This window comes from Girardinichthys multiradiatus, chromosome 17 (genome assembly GCF_021462225.1).
Source record: "Girardinichthys multiradiatus isolate DD_20200921_A chromosome 17, DD_fGirMul_XY1, whole genome shotgun sequence".
Classification (NCBI taxonomy): domain Eukaryota; kingdom Metazoa; phylum Chordata; class Actinopteri; order Cyprinodontiformes; family Goodeidae; genus Girardinichthys; species Girardinichthys multiradiatus.
Genome location: NC_061809.1, coordinates 17,895,871 through 17,920,463, shown reverse-complemented (window position 1 = coordinate 17,920,463; position 24,593 = coordinate 17,895,871). Strand labels below are relative to the sequence as shown.

The 24,593-nt window shown below is 37.5% G+C and overlaps 1 protein-coding gene across 2 annotated transcripts in view; it reads left to right on the top strand.

Annotated features, from left to right (window-relative positions):
- The window catches only part of plxna4 (plexin A4), a 333,778-nt gene that overhangs the window by 197,545 nt on the left and 111,640 nt on the right, over positions 1-24,593 (top strand). For both annotated transcript variants that reach the window (XM_047389857.1, XM_047389856.1), the window contains exon 5: positions 15,672-15,772. In XM_047389857.1, coding sequence (XP_047245813.1) covers positions 15,672-15,772 — 101 coding nt within the window. The remainder of the gene's footprint in view (positions 1-15,671; positions 15,773-24,593) is intronic.

Here is a 24,593-nt window from a genome sequence, read left to right as displayed (position 1 = left end):
ATGATTTTGGCATACAGCTCATGAAAACCCAAAATTCCTATCTCACAAAATTAGCATATCATTAAAAGGGTCTCTAAACGAGCTATGAACCTAATCATCTGAATCAACGAGTTAACTCTAAACACCTGCAAAAGATTCCTGAGGCCTTTAAAATTCCCAGCCTGGTTCATCACTCAAAACCCCAATCATGGGTAAGACTGCCGACCTGACTGCTGTCCAGAAGGCCACTATTGACACCCTCAAGCAAGAGGGTAAGACACAGAAAGAAATTTCTGAATGAATAGGCTGTTCCCAGGGTGCTGTATCAAGGCACCTCAGTGGGAAGTCTGTGGGAAGGAAAAAGTGTGGCAGAAAACGCTGCACAACAAGAAGAGGTGACCGGACCCTGAGGAAGATTGTGGAGAAGGGCCGATTCCAGACCTTGGGGGACCTGCGGAAGCAGTGGACTGAGTCTGGAGTAGAAACATCCAGAGCCACCGTGCACAGGCATGTGCAGGAAATGGGCTACAGGTGCCGCATTCCCCAGACCTGGGCTACAGAGAAGCAGCATTGGACTGTTGCTCAGTGGTCCAAAGTACTTTTTTCAGATGAAAGCAAATTCTGCATGTCATTCGGAAATCAAGGTGCCAGAGTCTGGAGGAAGACTGGGGAGAAGGAAATGCCAAAATGCCAGAAGTCCAGTGTCAAGTACCCACAGTCAGTGATGGTCTGGGGTGTCGTGTCAGCTGCTGGTGTTGGTCCACTGTGTTTTATCAAGGGCAGGGTCAATGCAGCTAGCTATCAGGAGATTTTGGAGCACTTCATGCTTCCATCTGCTGAAAAGCTTTATAGAGATGAAGATTTCATTTTTCAGCACGACCTGGCACCTGCTCACAGTGCCAAAACCACTGGTAAATGGTTTACTGACCATGGTATCACTGTGCTCAATTGGCCTGCCAACTCTCCTGACCTGAACCCCATAGAGAATCTGTGGGATATTGTGAAGAGAACGTTGAGAGACTCAAGACCCAACACTCTGGATGAGCTAAAGGCCGCTATCGAAGCATCCTGGGCCTCCATAAGACCTCAGCAGTGCCACAGGCAGATTGCCTCCATGCCACGCCGCATTGAAGCAGTCATTTCTGCAAAAGGATTCCTGACCAAGTATTGAGTGCATAACTGTACATGATTATTTGAAGGTTGACGTTTTTTGTATTAAAAACACTTTTCTTTTATTGGTCGGATGAAATATGCTAATTTTGTGAGATAGGAATTTTGGGTTTTCATGAGCTGTATGCCAAAATCATCCGTATTAAGACAATAAAAGACCTGAAATATTTCAGTTAGTGTGCAATGAATCTAAAATATATGAATGTTAAATTTTCATCATGACATTATGGAAAATAATGAACTTTATCACAATATGCTAATATTTTGAGAAGGACCTGTAAATACAATTTAGTTACTGCATGCCTGTAATCACTGCCAGGAGTAAGTGCAAATTACCTTCCATGAGATGCAGACATGTATCGGAACATTCTTACATTAACAATTTTTTTCATTAAATAAAATTGTTTAACCTTCAAAGTGATGCCTTGGGTTAGATCCCCAATAGTTTTTGAAATCCAAAAATCTCAAACAAACACTCACAGTTGGAAGTTTTATAAACAGATGCTAGTGTTTTTTCAACTCAAGCATGATCAAGAGTCAGTAATATGCGTCTTTTAAGTCACATTTTATAGTAGGGCATACCGTTGTCTTCCAAAACAGGAATCATCTACTAGTTGCATTGAAACTGGTTGAAAAATAAGGCAGTAAGACAAGTTGGAATTCACATTGTATAAACATGTTTTACAGAGCTGCTGGTAAACATTCATAATGTTGAAAATCGTGTAAAACTTCAGTGTTTTTCAAACTGAGAAACTATCTGTTTTTGCTGAAATAATGACATTTAATGCTAAAAAAATAGGTTCCAGAAGGTCTGTTATAATAATTAGCTTTTTTTCTTAAAAATCCAGATTTTATATAACTTTGCTTATTTTAATTAATATTTGATAAGGGTTTAAGAGTAAATGTCAATCTGAATTGCCATTGTTTGCTTTCTGTTAACCTTACAGTGACTGCCTATTTCAAAGAGCATGAGATGATCATCCTAGCCAGCTCGAGTATCGAGTAAGGAACTGTTTGCATGATCATTGCGCCGGTTTAGAATAACATGCTGCACACACGTACTCTCCCAATTCCCAACAGTGGTGGATGCTATTAAAGCAGCTCGAGTTGGTCGATATCTAAAGGCCACCTGCTGTTTCTGGGGCCTGGGACCCAGACACTCACTAGGAGAGTGTGATTCTTGGAACGAGGGAGAAATACAGACAGAGGTCAGAAGGAGAGTGGCAAGGGTACCCAGAACAGGCAGCTGAAAACACAGTTGATCGATAAAGCTCTTCACATGCTGTTTCAGCCTTGAAATGCTCCCCTTCAGCTTGGCGATGATGGATCCTAGTGGTTTTTTGTCCTCTACTGAACAGAGAAAGTTAGTCACTAGACTGGGATTTGGAGGTCTAATGGGGTGGAAAGGAAATCAGCTGATTTTAAAATGACTGAAATATTTGAAAAATTTGAAAAATGTCCCAAAATCTGGAACTTGTTTTATGTTTTTATATTTTTAGCATTCACATCATTTAAAACTGCCTTTAGGTTCTCCAGAGGTGTGGTTTGACCAAGTGAGGCTGAATAGAAGCTCTGCAGAATGAATATGCTGACTGCAAGACTTTCATAAGACTTCACTTTGATGAGAAATATTGTGGCATTTTATTATGACAAGATCTCTTTACACATTTTAATCAGCCAAAATTATAATATCCTTACGTAGACTCTCCTAGATGTCCCACTTGTGATTCTGTTACAGAAATATTAGTCAGCACTGAATATACAGTACTGAAGGATAAAGGTTTAATACAGTTTCTGAAATTCTGATTTATTTCTGCTGTCATTGTAACAGATTGTCAGATTATGTAAACTCTTAAGAAACAAACACATTCATTCACAGTACTGATTAACAAGATAAATCCACATCATATTCACTGTATTTTGTTCATATTTTATTCTTTCCACCTTGCCTGTGTCTATTGTCTTTGAGTCGCCATCCATAATTATTGGGTTTTCCATCTACAACATATTTTCTTAAAGAATTTGTCAATGAATAAGGATCCAGCCGAATAAGTTTTCTTATATTCCTTTTCTTTAATTATATTCTGTATCTAACCCTTTCGGATTGGCCCGTTTTCATTTTTACCTTGTTCCATCCCCCAATGCTCCTCAACAGAGTGATGTGTCATTTCTGCTTCCTCATTAATTCACTGATTGGTGGTCCTGGTCCTCTATTAAGATTTTTTTTTCCATTGTCTCACCCTTTCTTGCTATTCACACACATTATATGCACTTTAGATTATTCAGCTAGTGGGTTAAATAAACGTTCAGGCATAAAAACAACTGTCGTATGATAGAGCTGCCTGTGATTTTGGATGTTAAGGTTGCTGTTTCAGTGACAAGGCCAGGTCAGTCCCACTGTTAATCTGAGCTGGTACTAACTTTCCCTACTGTGTTAAAGTGATATTTATACTGTTTCATGTGTCAATCTCATTCTGGTAGAAGACATTAGGTTATTATCAACTCAAAGTCAATAAAAAAACATAAACAGATCCTGTGATGCATTTTGTTGTTGTTATTGTTTGATTTAAATGGGTGCTGATACTGGAACCTATAATTTATAATTGTGAAACACATCTATTTTTTTTTTCAGTGTTGTTAATAACAATATAACTGTAGAAAAGCAACACATCATCATCATTTTAGGCATAAATAAAGGTAAAAACGTCTTGACATTGTTGTTGGAAATTATACAAATTCTAAGCAGAGCATTGCACAAGTGTTAATACCTCTTGAACCTTTTACATTTTGTAAAAAAGTGGCCGCTGTTTTGCATTTTTTTTACTTTCTAACTACAAACTTAGTAGTTAGAAAGTAGGAAAATTGTACCTGATAATTACAAAATGTTCACCAATATAAATCTGAAAAGCATGGCATGCACTTTAATTCAGTCCCCACACTGAAACATGGTAGTGGCCATCATGCTTTGGGGGGTTGCTTTTCTTCAGCAGGGACAAGGAAGCTGGTGAGAATTGGTTACAGTCAGAGCTCCAGTGGAATGGTTTAAATTATACTCATTTGTTAGAAATGAACAGAGAAAGTTAGTCACTAGACTGTGATTTTGGAGGTTCAATCATGCTCTTAATTTAATTGGTCTGAGCTTGAACTAGTTTTCAAAGAATAACTAGATGTGCAAACTTGTTAGGTGCATTCTTAAAAATGCCTGCAGCTAAAATTACAGCAAAAATGGGATTTTACAATGTGATCATTTTTTAATTGCCAAGAAAATTGGAAATATCAAGGGGTATGAATCATTTTGAATGTAACTGTATACAAATTTTGTAATAAGCTGTTATGCCCTACATTTTTCTTAAATTGAATATGATTTTTGTTGCTGACCACATTACTTAGCAGCTGGCTGTGTGGAGACTTTACATGAGCTTAAAAGCATTTGGGAGCCATGCAAGCTGTTGTTTGTTAGGTCTTAGTCATTGGATCCATCGTTTAGTTTTTACAAAGCCATTCTATTGTCCTGCAGCAACCAGCAAGTCCTCAAACTTAGCCTTCCCACCCTTGTTTACTGAGTCAATGCTTAGATTTTATCCAACTTGTCCTGATGTTGCCTAACTGCCTCCAAGATTTTGCATCCTGCAAAGAAAAAGTTGCCACAGTCATATTCAGGGTGATAAAATATTTATATTCAGAGTAGCAAATGCTGATCTGTAAGTGTGAATTATTGAAAATGTGTCCTATACCAGGGTGAGATCGTTCAAAGTCAAATCCTTTTTCTTTCCACCCCCGAGGGAAATCCGACAAGCCAATTTGTGAAAATATCACATCTTCACATCTCATGCAAAATATTTAGTACCAGAATCCTTTAATTTCTATCAGTACAAATCTTTTTGCCACATTCTTCAGAGTGCGGCTTCCTTAACCCTATTACTGTGTGGCTGAGAGTTATAAAGGTGTTTAGATGTGCACATTATGTTGTGTTAGAAGATTAGTTGAAGGTTTGTGGTCTGACAAACCAGGTGCAGAGAGCTGATAGGCTGCAGCTGTTTTTGCCTGACATTCATCTAAAAAAGGGCAACAAAGTGATGCAAAATGAGCGTCGAGTGAAGTCATTTCCTCAGTCATCTGTTTTCTGCACTCCCATTATTCAGTATAACAGATGGAAATGTTATCAAATTTGTAATTTATGTTCGACAGTATTTAAAATCTTTTGACAGTAACTCGGTAACTAGTTGCCGTCCAAGCTTTGCACTCAGAATACATTGCCTAAAGTGCCCTAAAGGTGAGCTTTAAAAAAGTGTATCACGATTGTAGGTCTTCATGCTCAATTCAGAGTTTTTGCTGAAATACAATTTTTTTGAGTAGTCATTCTATTAATGATATGCTAACAAACTTCAGTCTGAACGGTTCAGGACCCCAAAGTGACCCACATGCACAGAAGGAGAATGTAGACGTCACACAGCAGAACTTTTTTTTACCGAAGTTGTAATGGATGTCAGGGCCTCTGTGTTATTAAGTTGCTGAGCACTGGAAGCCGACTATATTATGACCTCATCATAACAAGAAGAAATGGATAAGAAAGAAGAGAGCACAACTATTAACAATGGGGTTTTGTGGAGCAGTGACAGCTACTTCTGTAGAGAAGTCTGTATGGATGCTTAGTCAGAGCCTGTACAATGAAGTTAAAGTCGGATGAAATGCGACATGACTGTTCTGACTACAGACTCTTTGAAAACCATCCAATATGTATCCGATTTACTACCACTTCTGGATTGTGGTGGAGGTGAAAAGATCAGAACAGGGCCTTTCTGACTGCCCTGATAAAGTTGAAAAAGGGTCACATATGGGCAAAAAAGTCAGATGTGGGCATTTGCCTGTAGTCTGAAATTTCTTATCAAAAACACATTAAACAGTGTTGCATATACAGTGTTGGACAATGAAACTGAAACACCTGGTTTTAGACCACAATAATTTATTAGTATGGTGTAGGGCCTCCTTTTGCGGCCAATACAGCGTCAATTCGTCTTGACTGGAAATGTCAATCAAGTGGAAAAATGTAGCAGCATCTGCAAACTGCCTCTAGCTTGTTTAACTGCATTTCTCTTTGGGTATGAGAAGTGTAGCATCTTTGGAAGAAAAAGATGAGAGAAAATTATTATTTCCAAGTCATATATCTTGCACTGCCAAAGATGACAGCACAATGGAAGGCTCTGTCATTTAACCTCTGGAACATCAAATGAAAACAATATTGCACTTGCAGCCACTGGGCTGTACTGTTAACTGAATTTATGATATAACAATGTCAATTGGATGTTAACTGATTGAGCGGTGCCTCAACTGTGACGAGGCATTGAGTGGTTGATGTGTCCCTTGCCTCATTTGGCTCCCACGTCAATCTTGGCCTTTATCCAGGTAGAAAGAGGAGTAGAGAAAAAAAGAGCAAGACACAAGAAGGGATTCACTAAAAGAAATAAATGACAAAACTGATGCCCTTGGTTTCCTATCCAGTAAATAAGTATAAAAAAGCACAAAATAAGCAGACGACAGAGGAGTTAACTCTTTATGACTGGCTGGAGCGCCGGCGCTTCCATTTACATATCTATTTTTAAACGCCTGTAGAATTGCGACCAAATAAGCTAGAACAATACTTTTTTTTGCAAATGAAACCAGAAAGTTCAACTTAAATATTATCCAGAAACTGATGCAAAAATCCAGTAAAAAATTGCAAACAAAACCCCATTAAAATCCAGACCGCAGTGTACTTGCTTCATCAGAATATGCGGTGGATGAACTGGTTTTCTTTCACACCAATGCCCGCAACAACCGGAAGTGATGTCATTTCCTGGGTTATTTTTTTTTTCCTGGGAGTGGTCTTTTTTTCTCCAGAAGTTGTAGTTTTTTCGCGGTAAACTTTGCTTGCACTTTCGCTTTCAATTTCGAGGTTTTGTGCACTTTTTATTGTTTGAAGATGGTCTTATGAACATATGTGTGCTCATAGGTATTTGGCACACTTAGAGATGTAATTACACTTCAGTAAATAGTTTATTTTGATGTACATATTATCTTTTCTCAATCTGTTCACAATGTACATTTTATATTAGTTTTGGTCACTGTTCATAAAAATGTGTGCATTTCAAAAATTAAGATATGGACACACTCCAAATAAATTTGATGTGGTTTGGAAGAGTTTTGTGCAACTTTTTTATATTGCAATTTTTGAGGGATACTGCTATGATATTTTTGTATTTAGGAAAATATGTGCAAAAAAAAAACAATTTAAATTTTTCTGGTGGTTAATTTCACTTTTTAGCAATTTACTTAGTTATTATGGAGTTATTATATACAAAATATTAAAATATAGGATGTAAGGGTTGTATTGATGTATAACAAATTGAAATGCTCCAAAAATGGCAGCATGTACAAATGTTAAAATATGCTCTGGTGAGCTTGTTCTATAGTAGGTCATAAAGGGTTAATTGACGACATGACTGAAAGAGCCTGCAAAAAGGATCTGTTGGGTCATTGAGATGATGGGAAGAGAGAGAGGTGTTAGGAAAATGTGGTTTAACCGCAATCTGTATCTACATCACAATATTCAGGAACAATCTTGCAATATGTTTTCCTTATATCGTGTAGTCCTAAAACAGACACATTTCTTCTCATGCACATTGGACAGTACTGTTTTCTAGAAAACACATTGCTGACATTCTGACTACAAATGGATAGTTTTTGTTTTTTAAATCAAAATAACTCTGACAAGGCATCTATTATTGTGTTACATTAATCTACCACTTCATATTTTGAGTATAAGTGTATCAGTTATGTAAAATAATAGTGTGTTGTCTTAATTTTGTTTTTGTTTCCTTATAACTATGTCACATACATTGTTACAAACATTACGCACTGGCAAAATGCAAAAAACTATACCATAGACATACACTGGGGTTGCCTAATTTCTAAAGTATTGTAAACCTCTCTACTGCTGATACAAATGTTTCCAACAAAGATCTGTTTCCAGACCCATATTTAGAATATTTATCTGGCCTTCTTGTCATTAGTAATAATTATTTATCACATCCCGTGTGTCGGCAGGAGCAGTCACTTTAAAACTTTTTTTTTTGCTGACCATTTAAACTGCCTTTAGCATTTTATATTAGCGATATGCATTAGTAACTATAAACATCAGTCGAGTAAGTACTGATTTCTTGTGGCAGATAGATGCTTTTGCTCAGTGAAAAAGTAGGAGAGTATGAAACAACCAAACCCTCCAAAGAACGCAAGAGCGGAGAGATCAGCAAACTAGCTTCTTGTCTCTTGTAGCCTGAGTGAAAAGCCATGCCTCCATAGACAATTCAATTTAATTTTAAATGGCATCTTACACCTTTCAAGCTTTATCTGACTTTATTTAAAACACTCAGTGATACTGTAAATGACTAGTATTTTTTTCCCTCAGTAAAAACGTCCACACAAAAGATTGTTGTCAAACTGAAAAGAACCTGATTGTTGAGCCATTTCCTGCTGGATTACTTTAGCTTTTTACTTTTAACCAGTTTTAGTCTCACAAATCTCTACTTCTTGGCCAACAGTGTAGCTGGATTGCAGACATTGTGCTAAACTAATGAACAAACTCACGGCGGGGAAGGAGAAAAAGATGAAGTTGGCCTAAGGGTGGAAGCGAAACGATAAGAGGAGTTCAGAGTGCCCCACAGGCTGCAAATCAGGATTGGACTATCAGTGTAATTTCCCCCTCTCTGTGCATGTGGAGAGTGTAGATTGGCTGCAGGTGGACTCTCTCTTTAATTACAAGTCGTGGGAGGCTGGAAAATAGCTTGATAAAGAGACGAATAGAGATGAGGCAGAGAAATTAGTTGATAATAAAAAGTCTCTGCAGATTTAATAAATGATCAGTTCTTAGTTTAGGCTGAGTTGAATGCTTGTGACATTATGGAAGGAGAAAAAAGATGGGTTAAAGGAAGGAAAGAAAACAGGCAGTCTAAATCCCATGCAAAAATAAATTTATTGGTATATGTTTCAAATATAATACCCTTTTCTTTGATTTTCCTGTGCCATGTGTCAAGGCACACATATATATGCATATTGTAGATGCAATTTGACACCATTGTGCTGTTACATCAAATGATCAAAAATTTTCCTGTCTTCCCTCACATTAAGGCATCAATGTCCTGTGTGATTTCTAGTTTTTTAAAAGCATGATTGTATTCAGCAGCATCCATCTCTGCCTATTGTGAAAGAAGGGAAAGTGCTGAGTGTAATGGCTGTCATTTACCGACCTGAAACAGGAGGGAATTATAAATGCCATGGACCCCATCCTTTGTATTTATCCCTGCTGATATGATAGCACAGTCACAGTGAAGAGACGGTGAGCTGTACTGGTCGACTCACTGGTTAAGCCCACAGAAAAGATAGCATAAAATGAATGTGATATCGAGATGAGAGGGACAAGGGGTGCATTGGGTCGTTTAGCCACCAAATCCCTCAATTTTGTGATAAAAGTGGAGACAAAAGTGTTGCCGGCTAAAGTGTTGGTGTGTGTGTATTAGATGGAGAAGGAAAGCTCTGGAGAGATGATGAATGCGTGATGTTACACACCTCAGAGCATCTGAGTGACAGAGACAGGCAGACAGAAACAGAGGGAGAATGAATGATATCAGGATCTATGCTCTGGAACAGAGGGCTCCTATTGGCACCCATCACTTCTGCCAGGCTCTGAATGTGGTGTGTGTTTGCTTGTGTGTTTTATCTGCAAACAAAACCATCTCCCCTGATGCAGGCATCTACAGCTTCTATAAACATGAAAATCTTTCCTATTCAACAGTCCATGTCTTTTTTCTATATTTTTATACTAGTGAATGTTGTGTGTTTCACTATCTATGATAATGTTTTACAATGCCGGCTTACAGATTTCTTTTGTTTTTGCTTTTTTGTCACCCTTAAATCTTTCAGATCATCTAAAATATTGAAATTATTATGTCAAAGTTAGCCAGAATAATAATAATAAAAAGCTTTAAAATGATTTTGGGAAATAAAGGTATCCAAACAACCTGGCCCTTTATCGAAATTGTACTTGTACATCTTGTTAAATCATGAATCCACTGCAATTAACTATTTTTTGTTTCAATTTTACTAGCCAGGTCCAGGCCTAATTAATGTGTGATATGCAACTGTCCCACTTGAAAAAAACCTGTATGACACATGAAGCAGGCTAAAAGATCTCAAAAATAACACATCACGCTCTGATCTACAGAAATTAAACACAATTCATTGACATTGTTCAGTCTGGAAAGGGTTACAAAGCCATCTCTAAAGCTCTGGTACTCCAGCAGTAAGAGCCATTTTCCACAAATGGAGAAAGCATGGAACAGGGATGAAACTGCCCATCACTGGCTGTTCAGAGAACACTGGCAGTTCATCCAGGAGGTCATTAATAAACCCAGAACACCATCTAAGGCACTGTCTGCTTACTTCCCTCAGTTAATGGTATGTATGATTTAATAATAAGCAAAAGAAGGGACAAAATGGCATTCGTTTATGCTTTCCAAGGCGAAAAACACTGCAGACCAAAAAGAACACAAGTGCCTTCGCTTAAGTTACTCGATACTAATAGAAAGACTCTGTCAGGTATCACAAATCTTTGATGGCAACTGTTGCCCCAAAGGGAGGCAATAGTTCAGTCGTTTTTGGGGGCTTTAGTTTTTCTCATAGGGAGAGCGTCATTTGGAAAACCTTTTCCCGTCAATAACAAAATTTAAAAACCATGTTTTGTGTTGGTCTATTTTTGATAGTAAAATCAAATTCCGGAAAAGGTGTCAGCTTGGTTTTCTGATTCGTATGAGTTAAAGAAAAAAATGGCTTTATTTTTACTTTGAAAAATGCATGTATGGTTAGTTCTTTGGTTTTTCTGTTTTGAAATAATATGAAAAAAATGAATACAGGGTTCGATTGCAGCCATTAACAGTATCTGGCTCTGCCTAAATGGTGAACTAACAAAATATAAAACATGTCTTTCTTTTAACCGTTAAAATTAGAAAACCACAGCTCGTTTTATTTTTGGTATTGTCATTTTTCTAATTTAATTTTAAACAAAAAAACTTAAAAAATGCCTCATTAGTTTTTTCTTGCTGTTTAATCACTTTATTTTTGTTTTTAAATTGGTTTGATCTAAAACATTCAAACATGAAATGAAAGCAAAAAAAGCACTGTATGGAGGCAAACACTTTTCACTAAATTCACTTATCCCTATTCACTAAATTATACACTAAGTTATAAAATGTTCATTATTTTGTGGCATTATTTGCTACAGTTTTATCACATGTGAGAAACCATGCACACATGCACAGATGTTGGAAAATTATATTTGCATTCACGCTCATGAAAAGGCTTTGGTACCTTAAATCCATCCATAGGCTATCACATTGGCCTTTCTCTTAAGCAACTAAGAGGTTATTTCGCTGGGAGTGAAGTGAGGTAGTTCTAAATGTTAGGAGGAAGAGCAGGGCTAAGGAAGGGTGTCAGGAAGAGAGGAAATCCATCTTGTGAGATGCATTGTGCAATGTGGATCAGTGTTGAGTTTGATCATGTGCGCACAACATTGCTCTTCTATCTGCCTGATTCCATCTCAAACTCATTTCCTTTATCTACCTGATGCAAATATGCCTCAACACAGGGAGGGCAGAACATTCTTGCTATGTTTTCCTCAAAGCGCACACACCAGCTTTCACGCAGATGCACCTGCATTGTCACTGTAGTCTGTAATCATTAAGCATGTACAATTCCTATTGACTTTGACAAGGAGATACACATCCTTTTAAATTCATTCACCTATGTGTGAATCTGTAGTGTGTGTGTGTGTGTGTATACATGTCTGTGTGCCTGCTGAGACATAGTACATAGAAAACATACAACAATAGTGAGTCAGGAGATGGAGCAAAGCAGTGCTGGCTTTTCAAATATGCCTGCATAATACAAATGTGTCATTTCTTTTCATGAGCACGCATGTACTTAAATAAAATGTTCCCTGCAAGATACTTACAGAGGTAGCAATGTTACTTAGCAAGAAACTAGAATATAATTGAGTCAGTAATATGTCTCTCTGTAGTAGAACTATACTGTTAGATTTCAGATAGATGTGTGGTAGCGCATACATCTATCTGGGGTCTGGGCTGGGGTTGCTTGGGTTCGGGCAGTGCCTGCGCTAGTGTGAGCTGGTGCTGGGGCGGTCTGCCTGTCTCCACTCCAGAAGGAAAGGGACCACCTCCTGGGCCCAGGGCCAGGTCGCCCCTCTGGTGTATCAATACCTGGACCTGGGAGTATAGAATATGTATAGGGAGTGTGGATTAGTTTTCTCCTTCTCTCCCTATTTCCTTTTTGCCCCACCTCTTTGTGTTCCTTGCTTCTTTTTTTCCTTTTTGTTTACATCTCCCTTTACATTGCAATTGAAATAATCCCGAAGCAGTTTCTAATAAAGTTTCTTTTATAAATATAAAGCTGAGCATTATAGCATTAGCTGTAAAGCTCCACTTGTGAAAGTAAATCTTTTGGGCTTCTTCTTGGCACTCAGACAACAATCCTGAGTGCTACTCTGCCAGACAGAAAACGTTAAAAAAATAAATAAAATTCTAATATGTTTAATTCCGAATATTTAAATGAGAGGTTTTTTTTCAAATTTGATTAAGAATATTTGTTAAGTAATGATGGAAAGTAATAAATATACAGATTTTAAAGCAAATATGTGGAAAGGTAATAGATCTAATTCTAAATAATGATATAGCTTTAAGCCTCAAGAGCTTTTTCACTAATTTAATACATATTCAATTTTTCCTAGTTTTAGATAGCAGGGGTCCTAATGACTGATTTAGAAAAAAAAAAAAAAGGAGGACATGCTGGAAATGACCAACGTTAACAAAATAAAGCAGAATCTCACTCTGTTCTTTACAGTCCACTTGAATAAGTAGCTCTTAAAAAAATAATCTTTTGATTTTTATGGCATCTAGAGGCCACAAAATGGTAATAATGATGTGTGTATTCTTGAGTAAACCCACATTCTGGAGCTTATTGGGAAAAAAAAAATTCCAACTTGACCAGTGTTCCCTTTGTCCTCTTGACAAAGTGCTGGTTTACTGAGCATTTACCTGGTTAATAGAAAGTATGTCCTAGAGTCATCATTTTACAACTCTTTCAGATGGAAAACACGACACTGAATTTAACATCTGACTCAAGACTTCCAGTTCTACAGTTAAATAGGCAAAATTGACCTTTGCCAAATGCTTACAAATCATGTGCCAACTACAGTTAGTAAGGAATACAAACATCATTTAGCAATACTGTAACCTAAAAAATGTTGGTTGGCATGCATTCTTGCACAATTTGCTTTACATAAAAAAAAATCCTCAAACAAACTGCGTTAAATGTTTGTTTATCATATTATTTTTGACTAGCTGATGGTTTATTTTTGGAAAAGAGGTCCATTTGGTGGCAAATTGATTGGTAGTTGGGATGGGGTGGTAAGGTCCACTTTAGGAAATCCTAAAGCAAGATTATTCAACACTTAATCTTTCTGGTTAATAAACTATAATGTATGACTGCATGTTCAGGTAACGTGGATGAATCTTTTAAACACCCCAAACTGTTAATTGTGCTTTTATAGGGGGGTCAACCTTAACCCCTGTACATCAGGTTGTGATTAAATCTATTTTAAACAGAGGAGAAGAAAAATAATGTCAAATTTGCTGAATACCAGCCTGTATGACTCGTTTACCAACCTTTCACACTGATTATATCAGTCCCACACTGGTGATGTCATCTCTTTCCTTGCTGTCAGCGAGCAGCATGAGTGACAACGTTCATCCACCAATGATGGCTCTTTAATCAGAAGTGCCAGCAGCTTGTTGTTGCCATGGTGATGAGAGAAAGGGACAGCTGAGATCCACATCACTTTTGCCCCTTGTGCTGGACCACTTAAGGTCCATGCCAATCAGTGCCAGTCAATGCCAGTTTGAATTGGCAGGCTCATATATCATCATTGATAGACTGCTAATTCAGTTTTCCCTTATGGAGTCGCTGGATTGGAGAAAGATGAAAACTGCCACACACTAATATTTCTATATAAATATACAAAATAATTTTCATGTTTTTTGGATAGTCAAAATTATTCTCCTGATCAACATTTTAAGACTGGGGAATTTAAAGGTATTTACATTAAGCTCTGTTGTATCTGCACCAGGTTGACAAATGCTGCAAATGCAAAAATAAAGAGCAAAAACACAAAAGACAAATGATTGAAAAAGACATTTAAAGATAAACTAGCTGTTCATCATATGATCAAAAGTTTAAGCTCACAAAATAAAGGGAAGCTGAAAGATGGCCTTACAAAGTTCTCTGTGGTCAAGAACTGAAGTCTGTTTTTGTAAACCTCCCTTGCCATTCATTACCAAATGTTTTTAGCAGTAGTTACATCAGCCAAACATGGAGAATGGTCCAAAAGAGGAACGTTCTTCTCCTGAAAGAAATCCTTCCTCATACGGGTGTTTGGAACTGCAGCAAGTCCGGTCAGAAAAGGGACATCCAAAGGGACATCTGATGCAACACTTCTACATAGCCAACTGCAGTCTGGGGACCCTGCACCTTATGCTCCATTGTTTCATTGAAGAAAAAAGCTTACAGATCATGAGAGAGCCCTCTCCACTGTGGCACTGAAATTGTATCTCCTTGTCAGGCCAATAAAGTTGGAGCCATTAGGACCATTAACATTCTAAATTTTATTCATCTTTTCTGTGTTTGGTGTTTGCTTGCAAACTTTTAACAGGCAGGTTTGTGGCATGAGAAGAGACATGGCCTTTAAAGGTATTTTTGTTCTTAAAAGCCTTTCTCTCTCAGATGCAGTCTTATGGTTATGGGCTATAGTCAGAATAAGTAAGGGCCTTGATTTGGGGAAACTATCATCCTTTGTCTTAACAGATAGTCCACTTGATTCTCTGACTTCATGCAGGTGACATTTTGTGGTCTAGCACTTGACCTGTTTTTTTCCCATAGCCCTGTGGATCTTTTAAGAAATTTAAAATGTCTATGTTTAACCCCTGCAGCAACGGCTTGATACAAGAGGCCTCGTTCTTTTTGACGCCCAGCTGCAACTAACAGCATAAAATGTTAATAGTTGAAATTGTTTTAACCCCAGTCTTAAAATTTTGAACAGGAGTTTATAACTTGGGTTATAAACTCCTGTGTATGCTCCAACACAGAGATGTCTGTGTTGGAGCATACACCCTTCATGAACATGCAGCACACTCACCTCCATACAGTTGAACTTAAACTTAGGTTCATTTCTGCACAAAGTTTACTTTAGACAGTAGTGGAAAGGAAAAGTAGTTTGAGAATCTTTATTACAAAGGAAAGAGCAGCAAAAAATATTTGGCCAGTATTACATTAAAATGCATATCGCCTGTTTTCTAATATAATATAATAATGACTATACTTGTGTCTCTCCATTGTTGTAATCATCTTGTTTTTCTCCACAGCTGTCGAGAGTGCCAGTGGAAGCCTGTGGACAGTACTCCACCTGCAGTGAATGTCTTGGATCTGGTGATCCCCATTGTGGCTGGTGTGTTTTGCACAACATGTAAGTATCGCTCAACATGTATTCAGTCCTGCTGGATGTAAATAGTTTATTTTATCAGTGTCTTCCCATTTGTCTATCAGACCTGCAGCATGCCATGTAAACATTTTGAGGGATCTTGTGTTTGTGTAATATCCTCCTGTATCTCTGTTATGTTTGGGCACATGCCCAGCACTCCATTTCTCCCAATCCTAGAGGATTCAGGAGAGCCTTCTGCCTGTCCAGGCCAAGTAACGGATTGTCTTACTAGGTTGGGCCTTGTGCCAGAATCCCCCCTTAGATCCATTACCCAACCAAACCACTGGCATTCTTTACCGGCCCTGAAATAAGAGCCCGGTGAGAGCCTGAACGCTGGTGGGCACTGCCAAGGTTCTGATGGGCCCCACTCCAACCTTGAAAGTGCTAGCTTTCACTCATATTGGAAACTGTTGGAGATCACAGTGATGATCCCATTAACCTTAAGATACTCACTTGACCCTGCTGACCTGGTATTTTTGGCTCTACTTCTAAGATTGCAAGTCTGTCGTTTTCCCCGCAAAATGCATAAGCACGTACACAAAGATGGGTGCAAAATGACAAACAACCCACCTCCTGACAATTCCTTGTCCCTTTAAGATTGTAGGGGGAGTTGGTGCTTGCTGGGGGCACAGACCTTTCCCACTACACTGTAAATTGAAAATTGGTTTCTTGTGTTAATCCTAGCTCAAATGGTAGAGTGGCTGTGTATGTGTGAGAAAGACACTAAGACTAGTACATTTAGCACTTTTATCCATGCTACCACTGAGAGGACGTGACGAGGGCAAGGAAGCAAGGCAAGTGTGAGAGGAATGCAGTGAAACCCAGATATAAAGGAAGATGGACAAATAACAAAAGATTGAGAGATGGGGAGAGCAGGAGATGAATGAGAAGATGACAAATAAAGAGAGCAGGGGAGCAAAATAGTCAAGAATAGATGGTAATAAATTCTTACAAAGACAATAGAGAAATGATAACTGAATGATCATACATTCCAAGGTCTGAGAGTGAAAGAGTGCCAAAAAGTGTCACAGCGAGTATAAAGAATAAATAGAAGAAAGTGAAGCAAGGAAAAACAGAAAATGAATATATATGAGGTTCCTGTGGTAGAAATGAACTATGATGGATGATGGATGGATCATGGACCTCAAACTTGAGGTTACAGGCAACAGAACACAAACATGTTCATGCGTGAATGACTCATTCATTAGTCCATAGACAAAAAAAAACTTTTTTTAAAATGAACTGCCCTTGTCAGCATTTCAAGGAATTAAATATTCATCGACTCTATAGAGTATTTTGTCAAATTCTATAAAATTGTTTATTTGTGCACAGTTAAGAGTTCTTCTAGTGATTTGTTGCCATTTAGGCTGTTCTACACTTGCAATTTAAAGTTTATCTCAAGTGAATGTGAGTATGCACTACCAGTCGAGTTTTAGAAACACTTTCTCTTTATGTTTATGACTATTTACATTGTATGTAGATTCTCACTGAAGCATCTTTGGGAAACTATTCCAGATGACCTCCTTATGACGCTCATGGGGAAAATGCCAAGAGAGCAAAGCAGTCATCAAAGTAAAGGATGACTATTTTGAAGAATCTAAAATAAAGGTTTAGAGTTATTTCACACTGTTTGTTTTCTATATAATTCCATGTGTGTTTATTCACAGATTTGTTGTTTTTGTTGAGAATCTACCCATTAAATCAGAAAGTGCATCTAAAACCTTTGACCAGTAATGTATGTGAAGATAATGTGCAAGTGAGTGAGTCAGTTTGTTTTTATGTTTGTGTGTAAAAGCCTTTGTCACTGTTGAACTCATCAGTCTTGGCAAAAGGGAGGTCACAGGTTGGCCTGTCACAGAACATAGTTTGGCGTACTGTGAGCATTGCGGACTGCGCACACGGTCTGCGGCTTCACAGTTGAGCGTACCAATTTCCTATATTTCTGGTGACAAATTCATACATTTCCCACACTTTCTGCCATGGCGTCAGTGGACAGGGAGGCAGAACTAATGTGCTGTGTAGCTTTGGAAAAATAAAAAGAAAAGAAGGTGATGTTAAAGGCCATTAAACCACACTTGGGATGAAGAAGATGAATAGATCTGTCAGTGCAAGAAAAAGAGTCGCTGTGACGCTGTGCGTATTTGCGACTGGCTGCTCGGATCAGTGTCACATATAAAACAGTTTGACGTGGAATCTTTTTCCCGCTGAGCAGTTTATTGTGTGGCACCGTGTACACGGTAATAAACAATTATCTTTGCGCAGACATGTCCGGTGGACATCCGCGAGTTAAGTACTCATTACTACGCTTTGCCCTTTAGCCTAACATAGCTGGCACCCCTTGGCTCATCTGTTGCCCCTTTTCTAATAGTACCTACTCAGTGTGGTTGGGTACGGTTCTGTGGAACTGTCACTATTTTTAGTACCAGGCTGAATGTGGTTCCAACCATGCTGAGTCATGCTGAAAATGCAACATCAAAGCACTGTCGGTCACTGATTGGGTAGGTTGTGGCGTCACTACTCAACAGCATACATATTATGATATCTTCATACCATTAAATCATTGTACGCTGGGCTTATCATGTACATGAACACTATAGCAAGCCAGCATTAGGTGGTGTTAGCTTATCCTTACACGTCCTCTAGCTAGTATCTGCTTCATGGATTCCCTCTCACAACTGTACCAATCCAAGACAGAGTACTTTGTCTTGCTGCCCATGGCCTTCTCTGGCTCTCTTCTTTTACTGAGTATGAAAAAGCCATGGACTGAGCAACAGGTCCTCTTGTTCCTCTACAGATCACATTAGGTGACTTTTTCAGACTGTTGGGCTACCTTGCTGATGATCCCGGCCACAGTTATATGGTACTCAATTGTAATAGAAAATGAACCAAACCCTGTAGAGTAAAGCCGACTCGAGACGACCCTGTACAACCCAAGACAAGTAGGCACTAATGGGAAAGGGCCCTATGTGATATTGCACCTACACACAAAGGCATATGCACACACATTATGTGGTAGGAATGGTAATGTCAAGTCACAAAAAAGACTGAAAAGCTCCTCTAAGTCAATCAGAGGTGTAAAGATGTTGGTTCATCATGAGGGTATATGTGTGTCTTTAAATCAGCCCTGTTACACACTATCAATTGGACCCTCTTCTCGTCACAAGGATAATGCAAACACAACCCAGTAAAACTGATCAACCACTGATTTAAAGGTCTTACAGTTCCTCCTCCACAATACTTTAAAACCCTCTGCTTATTAATTCTTAACTTTGTCTCAGTGTAACTGAACCCTCATCAGACTGAGCAACCACTGTTGAGTCCATGCATTTGTCTGCTTTCTGAATTTAGCTCAACTACTTCACATATTTCTCATGAAAATTTAATTAAGTGAATTTATATAGCGCCAATTCACACAACATATTGTCTTAAGGCACTTTACAAAGTTAAATCGAATATTTAAACAAATATTAAAAGCGCAGTTTGAAACACAAATTGCAAAAAGGATAAATTATTCAAGTAAATTCAAAGTGGTTTAGGAGCTTTCAGTAAGGTGTGTTAGGTTCACAAGCTGAAGATATTAAAGTACAAATAGAATTTTCCACACTATAGCAATTTCTTCCCTGATTGCTTTATCAAATGCAGGTGGAAGAACATTTCACAAACTGATATGCACTGCTGGATCATGTGGATAGAAATTAAACACATCCCTTTTACTGTACAGGTCAGTGTTGACTTATGCCAGTCAATAACAGACAATAAACCAATTATTAGCAGGATCCATAAAATCCACCAAGCAATGGGAGGACCTCAGAATTTATTATGTGGTGATGTATGAATAGATTTTAAAACAGGACTAGAAATATCTCATCATTATACATCTTTGCACTCCTTACTTACACTTTATCTCATTACCCCTCAAGCCACACAACCCTTCAAAGGCGAGTATATACATATAATTTTTTTATTGTACTTTGTTGCACAAAATAGATCGGCTGTCAGGCTATGAGCATTTCATCAAGCTTTCCATGTTTTTTAAACATCTGAATTTTACATCTTTTTTACAATTACATTTAAATGCAGCTCAGAACACATTAAATTCCTCCCTGAAACCTAATTTGTCTTAGGGAACATAGAATCACAGGAGAAGAGCAAGAAATCTTTGTCAAGAGAGATTTAATTTGATTTAAAGTTTTCAAAGTTAACTGGCAGTTCTCTACTCGTTTTCCTTCAACTCTCACAGGGATAGTCTTCATATAAAGACTTAATAAAATACATTTAAATGAGATCCTCAGATGAATGACAGAAACTGGATGCTTTTAGTTTGTACAAGGTACAATCTGTTGTGCTTTGTACAAAAGGGACAACAAATTTAATTTTGTGAATTCTAAAGGAATTGTTCCTGTGTTCAAACTATCTTCTGATTGACTTTTCTTGGCTCGTCTAAGTTTAAATATATTTCAGCACAGAATTAAAAGTAAAGACATAAACAATCCATATTTCATAATGTACAGAAAGAAAGACCAAAACACAAAGAAATCTGTCTGCCACCCACACACTCTTTGTGTTGAAAAAGAATGGTTGTGGGAAAGGACGGCAAGCCGTTCCACTTTAAAAGTGTTCTTCCAGCTAGTTTGTTGTTCCAATCAACCTTGAAATCACCTCACGGCTCTGAGGAAAAAAACAGAATTGCATGCTCCCTCTCCCCGTTTTACTGTCTTCCTCTCTTATCCACACACACTCTCCTTCCAGCAGTATTGCCTTTATTTACTCTATAGATCAGTGAGAGGAGCTGTTAGAAAGAACACTGGGGCAAGAGCAAGAAGGCAAATAATATTACAGGAGAGAACATCAACAGGAGTGTGTGCCTGCTTCTTTGATAGCTTTCATATTCTCCTTGACAAACACTGATCATTAATTTTAAAAATGTCATCAATGTCACACATGTTTGACACTAAATATGTTTGTGGGTTTTTGTAAATCCACATGATTGTTTTTAGCCCATCAAATGTACATCCTTTGTGTTTTTGTGAGCCCTTAGAGAAATATCCACCAGATTTCCGGTCTCCCGATAAGACCTGACTCAATCTGTGTAAAACTGGAGGTTCACCTGTCAACTAAACTGTCTTGGTCTGCTAATGCTGTCATCTGCTGAGATACGCAGCTTATGCTAATACCTGTCTAGCTTAGCATGTGAAAGTAAAGTTTTGACCCACGTCAGTGCTTAGTTTTCAACATTGCCTTACTTTTCACTTTACCACTGACGTTGGAAGTCACATTCTGTCAATCAGGAGAAAATAAAATGGTCTGTTAGAGAAATGTATTATTTGGTTTTACATGAAAATATGAATATGAAATGGAGAAAATAATTTGATGTTATAGCATTAATGTTAAATAGTACAATTTAATGTAGAGTGTCAGAGGGATGCAGATCATTTTGCTCCTTTGCAATTTCAAACTTTGGCATTTTCAGGTAGGAAAATAAGCCATCTTCTACAGGACATTTTTACCAACCTTTCATCTATTTATACTCACCTAAAGGACATTTTGTACCCGCTTTTACAAAGAGGATTTAAATTGTTTAAAATCTACTGATATTCCACTGTGATCAATTGAGTTTATGTGACTCCAATAGATATTATCTGCCATCAGAAAGTCCCACATAGTTATTTTGGTTTGACCAGGCCGCTCAGTCTTTCATATTTTATAACAGCCAATTGGCCAAAATGCATTTCAGAACCACAATCAATGGAAATATGGGGTAATAGAAAAGTGTCAGAAATATTTATTTTATTTTAAATGAATTAAATGTCTCCAGCTACCCCGCAAACCCCTATGGAATAAGCGGTAGAAAATGACTGACTGACTGACAGAATTAAATGTGCGATTTAAACATTTTAAGATTGTCTTAATAATTTATTAATTCTGTTACCAACCAATCAAAAGACATATCAAATGGAAGTAGTGTGAAGTGAAATAGCACTTTATGGGTACAAAAGCAGGGTATGACCCGTTAAAGGTTTCTGTTGCTGATATGCCTGCCCAATTAATGTGTAAAGATTGCACAGTGTAAGCACTGTAAGACAATATGGCCGCACAGTGCATCTGGCAAATCACATTTGATTTGAGTTCTCTATTGTAAATTTAAGGGCCCTTTCAGTTCTTTGGACTGGAACTTAAACTGTTTAATCACTTCTCATTCAAAATATAAAATACTTACTAAGTCTGAACTTATATCCTTTATGCTGAATAAAGATTTTTCAAAACAAACTTAGATTTATGAAACCCCTTTCTATGCAAAAAACACAGGAAAAACATTTGTTTGACTGTTTTTTGGCATCTTAACTACTATAAATTCAAAAAAGCATAAAAATACCAATATGTAGATTAGTCAAAGCTGGACTGAACTCGATAACACTGATCACAGATTTGATAGAACACTTTGTACATTTAATACTGATGGAATCTTTTCTTTTAAAAAAAGAAAATTTTGTTTTGTGTGGTTCTTGTACAGCAAACACTTTGTATTGTATGAAGAGCATATGGAGAGGGCCTTGCTCTGTGAGTCATTCAATTTTATAACTGTTTAATTACTAGAAGAATACCTTTCACTTTTGGACTTAAGCAATACTTTTGCTTATAGTCAAATGGGATCCAAATGTGTAGTGATGTTTTTAATAGACAAATCCAGGCTTGCTGTTTAAAGCCTTATAAATTCTATCTTCCTCTTCTGCATAGATGGTTTGTTTTTCTGTATTTGATTTTGTGAGGTTGATCATGACCCTGTATATATTGTTGCACAAACTAATGTATATAAATTATCAAAATATGTTCTTCTAAAGGACTTTTTCTTCTTTTATTTCCACATCCAACCCAACAATGCTCTGGCGATTCATGTCTTATAGTTTTTGTTTACATCTCAAGGGTGATATGGACTGTTAGATTTTTTCCTACTTCCATCCACACTTTATTTCCTCCAGGTAAGGCAGTGGCTCTCCTGCTGGGAACCAATATACCAAAGATCCTCCAGCCATGTTGTTGTGGATATGTTACCTCCCCTAATATTGCTCTGTCAGCTGTCAGTTTCTAAGTGGTTAACTAGCATGTCAAGATGCCTGTAGTTCATGACAGCTAGAAAGATTGGAGACCATATTTGGAGATGTATTTTTGTCAAAGCGATAGTCATCACAGTTGTCACTCATGTTGACAATATCGCACATTATACCCTGTCATATCAGTGTCTACTTGGAAAAAGTGGCAGTAATTTTGCAATATCTTTACATTGATAATTGGATTACATATTTTGATTTCTAGTCTTGGCTGTAATAGATTTCTTTGGCTTTTTATGTCTTTATTACTTTAGTCCCGTGGTCATTTCCCCTATCAGCAAAATCTAATCAAGAGGTTTTATTGTACAATAAATTTTAACTTGTGTATACATTCATTTGTTTAATCATACTTGTTTAATCAGTGAATTTAGGATTCAGAAATCACTTTCCCCTTAAACAGCCTCACTGCTTTTTACGTCATTACTGTCTACTTCAAACACTCAGAAGTATTGATCCTACATGAAGGGGAGTAGAGATTGTAGTCACCTGTGCCACTAGACGTAGAAAAATGCATTTTCTCATCTGACAGGTTAAGGTACAATCAGTGGTTCAGAATCAGTGGTCCTTGTGGGATTAGTGCATCCCTGAAAGTGTGTTCAAACCTCTGCATTTTTATTTACATGTAGACTATAACAAGATAAGGTTTAACATGTTTCTGTAAAGTTTGCATGATTGCTGGTTTTATAATTGCACCTTTAGAAATACTCATCAGTCATATATAAGCCTATTAGAAGATGTGAATATTTCAGGAAGTCATAGGAGAACACCTGAAAGGCCTTATAGATCTCTGAAGCCTGTAAGCTTATTTTTGTGCGCTAGCTTTTGTATTCCAAAGACATCTAAAGTTGTCAAACAAATAACCTTTTCAGAAGGAAAAGCTAATTGGAAGATCCATTGCTCTATCTCTCCTCCACTATTCTATTTCTTTAATTAATTCTGCTCTACCACTACCTGTCACTATGTTCATAGCTCCCATTCCTTCACTGTACTCATGATTGTGGTATGCCTAACTAAAGCTAATTAAACTGAAATGCCATAGTTAACTGCTACCAACTTCTTGGATTCTGGTTACAGTGGACAGTTTGCTCCCCTGGAGACAGCTTTCAGTGCTCTAACATACACTCTTTCCAGGGTTAGACAATGTTTACACAAAAGCAAAGCATTAGGACAATTTAAACCTAACAGCAGCCTATTTTTTAGCGTTTGGAGTTGTCTATGTTTTGGAATTTATTTATATTAAAATGTCAAGCTTAAAGCATTTGTTTGATATCCTAGACTCATTTTAATAGTTTTTTAAATAATTATTAAATTATTAAAAACAATCACATGCTGAGAGTAACTGGATAAAACTTAACAAGACATACTTCAGTCTGACAGTAAATATGGTGGAGTTTTAATACAATGACATTACACTTCTAAAAGACAGTGTTAATGTTCTTTACCAAATTCCCCTTCTGCTTGTTACACTTTGACATGTGACAAAGTGACAATTTGACAACAAAGATTTGTCAATGCTTTTCTCAAAATACTTTGTAAGCACAAACTTTATCCTTCAACATCCATGTCATTGACTTGGCCACCCATAATGTTAAACTTTCTCAAACTTGTTGCTTTGATTTTGAGATTCTAAGATCCCATGGCACTGAGCTGATATCTGTGCCCAGGGGAGGGTAGCCTCCCCCTTGTGTATGAGTGACTTG